The sequence below is a fragment of the Protomyctophum bolini genome (assembly GCF_963924005.1).
Source record: "Protomyctophum bolini genome assembly, chromosome: 13".
NCBI classification, from domain to species: Eukaryota; Metazoa; Chordata; class Actinopteri; order Myctophiformes; family Myctophidae; genus Protomyctophum; species Protomyctophum bolini.
The window spans coordinates 12,276,631-12,285,252 of NC_137874.1; the positions used below are offsets into that span (position 1 = coordinate 12,276,631).

The 8,622-nt window shown below is 41.6% G+C and overlaps 2 protein-coding genes across 2 annotated transcripts in view; one reads left to right on the forward strand and one right to left on the reverse strand.

Annotated features, from left to right (window-relative positions):
• rabep1 (rabaptin, RAB GTPase binding effector protein 1) overlaps positions 1–3,588 on the reverse strand; it is a 28,769-nt gene extending 25,181 nt beyond the window's left edge. Inside the window, exon 1 of the mRNA XM_080779583.1 lies at positions 3,454–3,588. Coding sequence (XP_080635709.1) covers positions 3,454–3,499 — 46 coding nt within the window. The 5' untranslated portion in view covers positions 3,500–3,588. The remainder of the gene's footprint in view (positions 1–3,453) is intronic.
• Positions 3,589–4,335: 747 nt separating this feature from the next.
• Positions 4,336–5,595, forward strand: LOC308326857 (medium-chain specific acyl-CoA dehydrogenase, mitochondrial-like; the record flags this gene model as incomplete). The annotated part of the gene is made up of 1 exon (XM_080779904.1): positions 4,336–5,595. One exon carries the CDS (start codon positions 4,336–4,338, stop codon positions 5,593–5,595), a length of 1,260 nt encoding a protein of 419 aa, XP_080636030.1.
• Positions 5,596–8,622: the final 3,027 nt, after the last annotated feature.

The following is an 8,622-nucleotide window of genomic DNA, read 5'->3' on the forward strand; positions in this document are numbered from 1 at the left end:
CATTCACTACCTCTCTACACCCAGAGGGGTAGGGTGAAGGCCCAGATGATCATCATTCACTACCTCTCTACACCCAGAGGGGTAGGGTGAAGGCCCAGATGATCATCATTCACTACCTCTCTACACCCAGAGGGGTAGGGTGAAGGCCCAGATGATCATCAGTGACCCGAGTCACCCACTGTTCAACGTTACTGTCTGGCAAATGAGCATCAGAGCATCAGGGCCGATGTACCAGGCTCAGGAACTATTTTTGATGGGCGCTAGCCCCTCCTATATACAGGTATTTAGTTCAATGTTTGTTTTACAAACGCCATTGACAATGAAGGGAAAATGTACGTCATCTTGTCCCTAACACAAACATTAAATGCCATTAACAATCAATATTGCGGGGTTGGCAAAAGGGCTTTTCTGTGTGGAGTTTGCATGTTCTCCCTGTGTACCCCAGGGTAGGTAGTAGGTACCCTCACAAAAAACATGCAGTAATCCTGGTCTCTAAACTGCCTCCCCCTGGCCAGCCGGGGCACCTGATGGAGGGGAAAGGAACTGGTTGGAATAACGTGTTCCCTCCACGCGCTACGTCCAACCAGGGAAACTCCCCCCTGTCAGGTGTAAAGGAGCAACTTGGACACTCAGGCATGAATGAAGCATGAGTTCAAGTCCGTTGCTCTCCCCATGTCCCCCATATATGGGGACTAGGTTGGTGGAGGGTGTGTAGAGCCCAGGATCACATTAGATAATTAACACAGGGGTGATAAATGGGTTACAAAATCGTGGGATAAAAATGATAAGAAAATAATGATAATTTAATGTTTGTGTTGGCACCTTTTGTTTTACCATTACATCACATAATCAAAGAGTCTAAAAACTAAACTAAATATCCTCTGTTAAAAAAGGGTGATTATAAAAGTTGGATAATTCTGACCCAGGTTCTGAAATTAAACTAGACTCATTGAACTCAAAATAGCAACATGGACTATACAGAGATTAGATCACAGACTGACTCACTCACCACAACACACCATTGCACATACTGGTCTGGTAATTCACAACACCACAGTGGTATACCATTCTGTTCACTCTACACACTACTGTGGAGGCTCCAAGTACAACAATTGTACTACCTGCAGCGCAATGTAGCTGTATTACAAGTATATATGTGACAATAAAGCTTGAACCTTGAATTAGCTAGATAAGCCGCAATGATCCATCCAGAAATGTAACCGCGCCTTAAACCCTAGCGTCCCGATTCTGGAGCAAACATTCTATGAATGTGAAAATCTCAGATCTACAAGCTCATAATATTGTGAACCTGTTGATAGGCTATTCTCAGAAAAGCAATTCGGTATAGAGGGAAATACTAGTACCGTACGCACTACCGTGCCGAATATAGAGCCGTATGGGACTCCGGTCAACTGAGTATACAAAGTTTAAGTGGTTAAAGTTGTATGTTAGTGTGAACTGAAGGATGGAATAGCACTCACTTAGTCACTTCAAAGTCTTGTTTATTTATTTATTACAGTCTGCATGAAGTATCCTTACTCTTACAAACAGCTTCTCTTAGAGCAACTTTGAGGTGAGGGCTGGTTTCAGTTTTACAGCTAGATCCAGAATTTACATAACAATTTAAATAACTGTATATTCAAATAATATAAGTTTAAAGCCCTACCCAATTTGAACAACCGAATGAAACAACGTATGTATGTATTTTAATATATAAAGCAGGGAGGGCCATGCTGAATGGGGCTCCACTCAACTTGAATCTTGACATTAAGTTGGCTACAGCAGATTATTTGCATTCAAGTGTGACAGAGTGATTGGTGTTTGGATACGTAAACACCTGTTCTGCAGTTTTAGTCAATATCACTGTCCGAAAATGATCTACCGTGAGCACTACATTACTCATAATCCTAGGAAAATGTACAGCCACCCACACACAACATCACCAATCTAGTATAAGGTAATACCAGGCTGGTCTTGTCACCAATATTGATGAGTCCATGGACTACTACTCCATGTATTGTACAACAATAATGCCTGCTAACAATTTGCCTGATTATCTTTTCTAGACAAGACTTAAAAGTGTCAGCATTATGACCGCAAGGAATTAATCTAAAAAAATATTCCTCCGAAGCTACAATAGTTGGACTTGCTACTAGAAACAAAGACAGAACCCAACGACAAAAACCTCTTTTCAATCAGGAAGGCCAAAATTAGGTTGTTCCAACTTGTTCGTCCTCCTATAATGGTATAAAACATCGCACAACCAGGCCATTTTAATAGACATGATAACTGAAAGACATTCTCACATCCTCTTTTGCAGTCTCGCATCGCATGACTAAACCTCATCATGTTCCAAAGACAAGATCCACCATGATGTCGGTCTGCCTACGCTGAAAGGGTCTTTCATTTTCTTTGCATCTATCTGTATGACTAACAAATTATTGTGAAATTGAGGCAGGTAAACCATCTGCGCTGTACAGAGTCACCAAGAAAACTTGCATTATGCCTATGAGATGTACCATAAGCGAGATTGATTAATATACATTCATAGCTCTGTAACAGAGCATAACATGTGGACAATCCACAGAATCCAGATTAAAAAAATTAGAAGGAAACTGTCAAATATCAAAAAGACATCACATGTGAATTCTGGTTAACAAAGGACTTCATTTGGCAAGAATACCGTGGGATGCCTGGTTTTACATCCTTCCAAGGTACAGTAAGCTGGTATCAGCCCCCACACTGCAGCTCAAATTAAAACAATATTTAGGGACTTTCTGTGGTGCATTCATATTTTAAAACAGACAGGAAAACGGTGCCAGAAAATCATATGTATTGATCGTTCCTGGCATTAATCATGTAGTGGACCCACACCCACAGGATAAAGTCCACCCCAGTCTGCAATCCAATCCATGCCTCCAAGCCTCTATGATATTGTACACAACCTATTGTACTATACAGTCATAACCCACAATACAGTGTGTCTTCACGCATTGCATAACATCAGGTTTGTTTTAAACTGAAAATGGCACAACCTGTCAATGAGCAACATTTCAGGCCCTTTAGGTAGAACTGTCAGCAGAGCTTAGACTAGCTGTCCTGGTATTATGAGCTAACGTTAGCTCCTACTACAACAACTTATCATTCCAAAACAACGTCACGTTACATTAGCAGCCAATGACATGACTCTCTGTTCTTTTTTGCAACAATAGAAGCTGCAATCCTTTTGTCTTCAAGCATGTGTCATTGAAGGTAAATGCATGCAACGAGGATCTGTAAACATTAACATTAGCTGATAATAATGACAGCCAGTGACACGTCGGCTGCTGATGCTAGCTAATGTTATGAGGCCGAGGATGATGCAGACAGAGGCCGTTCGCCTGGAATGCTTTGGAGCCCCTCAACACAACATCACACTCACACATAGCCTGCATAAAACAGAACATAATTTACCGTCATGCTGGGACGGCCGGGGAGATCCCGGGGCCTGATCGGCCATGGCTTCTTTAAAGTGTCTGGTGACAGTAACCAGTGCAGTGAGTGGGATAGATAGAGCTGCTAGGAGTGTCCAAGTAGAAAACAGGCTAACATCACAACCGGTGTCAAGCACGCAGCAGCAGAACCGTGGACCATTCCGCTCAGGAACCTTCACAATAAAAGTCTTCGTGGCCACTGACAGGCGGGTTGCGATCACACATATGTTTTATTATTATTTTTGTATTCTCCATTCTCCATGTCTGCTGTTAAAACGAAGTAATTATTTATTATTATAATTTTGTCAATAGTGAACCATTCAAGATGTGCAGCTCAAGAGTCATCAAGTTAACGCTGCGTGGAAAGCATGCTTATTTAATTACAGCCGAGTGCTCAGAGTCAGAAACAGTGTAGCATTTGAGCCCCGATTTGAGGAGTCGAGCGCACTCTATGACACACCTCTTTAGTCAAGTTTAGTTATGCAGTTGTGTGTGTTTGTATTTTTATTTTTGCAATTTTTTCTTTTGTAAAAGGAAGGGTCAGGAAGGATCTTTCTAGGTTCACACAGAGGTGCTATCTGTGGTTGCTATAACAACACATAATGTTGCAACAAATTCAAACCTGTAACATGTAATGTTGGAGTTTGAACTATAGGAACTTATTTTCTAGTTTATTGCAAGTCAAAGGGGCTGTGATGAGTGTGATCATGGTGAATTAACCCTTTCCCAAATTTGGAGTCATATGTCATAGTCTAGAGATGATGTCATAGATGTCACAGGCTGGTCAGATGAATTCGGAGGTCTGCATTGGAGCTAAAAATGAGGTCAGAATGAACTAGATTTAAAATATTCTATAGGAAAGATGCTCTTCCACAAGGTATTGAGAGCTGCTGTGCAAACCGGAATCCGGCTTAAGAGCACAGCTGTCAGTGCGAAGGCTAAAGCCCCGGCAGCGTCGTTGGGGTTCTCATTTGATATCACTGACCAACAAAGGGAATTCCAGGAGCTGGCAAGGAAGTTTGCTCGTGAAGAGATTGTTCCAGTTGCTGCAGCCTATGACAGAAGTGGTGAGTATCCCTACCCGGTCATCAAGAGAGCATGGGAGCTTGGTCTGATGAACTCTCACATTCCAGAGGACTATGGTGGAATGGGCCTGTCAATTTTTGATGCCTGCCTTATCACAGAAGAGCTGGCTTATGGCTGCACAGGAGTCCAAACTGCTATTGAGGCAAACTCTCTTGGTCAAATGCCTGTTATCCTTGCCGGTAATGATGCACAGAAGAAGAAATACTTGGGGAGAATGACAGAGGAGCCACTTATGTGTGCGTATGGTGTGACGGAGCCTGGGGCAGGCTCTGATGTAGCTGGAATCAAGACCCGAGCTATTAAGATGGGGGACGAGTATGTTGTTAACGGACAGAAAATGTGGATAACCAATGGAGGAAAAGCGAACTGGTACTTCCTCCTGGCTCGCACTGAGGCTGACCCTAAATGTCCCGCCAGCAAGGCATTTACTGGCTTCATTGTTGACGGTGACACACCTGGTATTCAAGTTGGCAGGAAAGAGATAAACATGGGACAGAAGTGTTCAGACACCAGAGGTATCACCTTTGAGGATGTGAGGATACCCAAGGAGAATGTCCTCATCGGAGAGGGAGCTGGCTTCAAGATTTCTATGGGAGCCTTTGACAAAACCAGGCCACCAGTAGCAGCGGGAGCAACAGGCCTGTCACAGAGAGCACTTGATGAAGCCACCAATTACGCACTGGAGAGGCGTACTTTTGGAAGGCTCATTGCTGATCACCAGGCAGTGTCGTTCCTGCTGGCTGAGATGGCCATAAAGGTGGAACTGGCCAGGATGGCCTATCAGCGGTCAGCCTGGGAGGTGGATAGAGGCCGTCGGAACACCTACTACGCCTCCATTGCCAAGGCATTTGCCGGTGACATCGCCAATCAGGTCGCCAGTGATGCCGTTCAGGTGTTTGGAGGCAACGGCTTCAACAGCGAATACCCAGTTGAGAAACTTATGAGGGATGCCAAGATCTACCAGATCTACGAGGGAACTGCCCAAATTCAGAGAATCATTATCGCCCGTGAGCACCTTGGAAAATACAAGAAATGACCTCCACCAAGATCTATCCTTGTTGTCTGTATAGACCGTGTCACAGCCAGTCCCTATTTGTCTGGGTAGGGTGTAGACCTAGATATGGACCTATAACCATCAATTAGTTGAGTTGTAACAGGTTCCATTTACTGTACTTTATTATTATGTCTGGAAATAAGTTTTCGAGCTTTGTTCTCTTAACAGATATACAAATATATGTTCATGATATGCATTTTAATTAATCAATTAAAACATCACTCAATCAACATTGGAGCCATGCCACGTGGATCCTGAGTTATACATAATTTCCTAGTTATTGTAAACCTGATGTTTTATGATGAGAAGTTCACAGAACACCATCTGTTCACATTAAAAATAATACATGATGTTCATCAATATGGTGCTGCTGTATGGGATAATTTGAAATAAATGGGCATTTGTTGGAGAGAGCGTGACTCATTTCATGGTTTCTCAACTAGTGGAAAGAAGGAAAGAAAATCAACAAATCCTACATTACATGGTCAGGGACCACATACAATACCTTCACGGACCACCAGTGGTCCATGGACCACTGGTGGTCCGTGAAGGTATTGTATGTGGTCCCTGACCCTGACAAACAACTTTTTTCTTGAGATAGCTAGCCAGTGGCCACCACAAACAAGCTTGACATCTTGGGCATCACAATACACCACACAAGCCGTCATGGTCAAAAAACCTGACCTGACCAATATCTCCTCAGGGAAGGTCAGAAACTGTGAGCACACTGAGGACTGAGGAGAGTGCCAACTCACCACTGAGAGCCAAGCCACTGTCTGACTCTACACAAGTTACAAGAGTGCATCTGTGTCATGGAATACGCCTCATGCAGCTAAATGTCTGCTCCAACAACACATTTTGGTTTGCTTGACAAATGAAAATTGAAAATCCAAAATAATCCCTGCACTGCCTGTACAAAACTCTCCATCCCCAGCCTTATCGGCGGAACATAGCTCCACAGACCTCCTGGCTATATGCTCCCGCCACCAAACACCAGATGACGAACCACCCGCCTATGCACAGCCACACCAGACCATGCTCCCAGACTCCACAGACAACATGATTGTTGGATAGCAGTTTTATGCACACTGCTGTTCCTGTATGGAACAGCCTTTGAGCACGTCATCATAGAACCAACACAGATAATGGTCGTTAGGCCTTCAAATGCAGAGCCCTGACCTCCCTGGGCCTCTCATTAACTGTTGAGCTGCAGTAAACATATAATTGGCCAACTGGATATAACTATATTCTCTGACATGTGTGTATGTGTACAGTATGTGCGTGCGTTCGTGCGCATGTGTGTGTATGCATGAGTGAATCTGTGTCTGTGCTGTGTACATCTGCGTTTGCATCAGGATCACATGCGGTAACGCCAAATGGGATTGTTTCCACATGTGAATATATAACGACACATTTTTCACTTGTGAAATTAAAACGTGACATAGATGTTCATAGATGGATTCACTTCAGATGTGAAAAGTCAACATGTAAAACACACCACATGCTTTATTTTCACATGTGATGTTCACCAGAATTTATATTGACCAAAGTCCCAAAAACATTTTTCAGACTTGCTCAATCCATGATGTTTTGGCATAATGAGTATCACATTGTCTTTTGTGAGACCACTCCCTTACAGAGCATATGAATTTATCACATTCCACATTGATGTTGTTGGCATTATGTTCATAGCCAAGTCTGTAAAATTGGAAGGCATGTTGCATACAACATCAAAGGTTAGTTCCTACCATATTTGTGATTCATTATGATTATTTGATTACTTTTTCTTGTCATGCAATCAACTGATGTAAGATTGATTCAGGATCCAGGAATAAATATAATTTCATAAATGCGCGCACACAAACACATGCACATGCAACACATATTGCTGCTTTGTGCACCACAGCAATGGCAAGAGATGAGTTAGCCTATTAAGGAAATGAGTTTACAGCAGACCATGAAGTATACTGTACATCATGACTTCCCCAAATATTCTACAGTCGTCATATGTACACTGTACATATGACGACTACATATTACAGTGCTCTGTACATTGTACAGAGCACTGTAACACAGTTGATAGCAACCAATACTTTTCTTAAAAGATAGGCAAATTCTGTCTTAAGTAATGTAAAGTATAGGTTTCTGCCCAAAACGACTGTTACCGTATACAGGTTTTGTAGCAATTGTAGAAATATTAGACCTTAATTGTTGAATGTTCTAATCATGTATAGGCCTACTTTACATTACTTAAGACCATTTGCATTTTCCTTTCTTTAAAAAAAGACAGCCAATTTTACATTGAGGTGCCCAGTGCCCACTCTTCCTTAGTGCCCATTCTTCTTGTTACCCAATATAGTATATCAATATTATCACTGACTGAAATTATCCCCAAGGATGTATGCCAATCATATTAATAATAGTATTAATAACATTTTGTTTTCATACATTTAGTGTGGTTTGCAATGGTAGCCATTTTAGTATCCAAGAAAAGTTTACTTGTTAATATAATGCAATGTAATGTAATGAAGTATGATTGATGAAAAGAAAATGTGTTTTTCTTTTTAGTTGCATACTGTATGTATACAGTTCAACAGTGTTTGAATCAAACTCAATTGTCTTCTTTTTTTGGACAGTATAAACAGGAAACACTGTAGACATTTTGAACAATGCTGTCCATAAGAGGATGTGTTGCGTGCAGATAAAAGAAAGCATCATGTGGCCATTTGTACCACTGTGTTCATACAGATAACAGTGAATAAATACCAGTGAACCTCTTTCTGTTTGTCAAAAGCCAGACAAGTTTACGGTATAATGCTTTAACAGGTTAGTTTATTTGATGCTAAATATAATAGCAGAACCAGAAAGAGTATTTTGTTGTTTTGTGAGAGAGAATTTTGTTTTACTTTTATTAAATTATCCTCACAAAGTTCTTGTCATGCATATCAAAATAACCATGATACTTGGTGAGGAGTAAAAAGAGGAAGTGATGCATCTTCTTTCCATTGT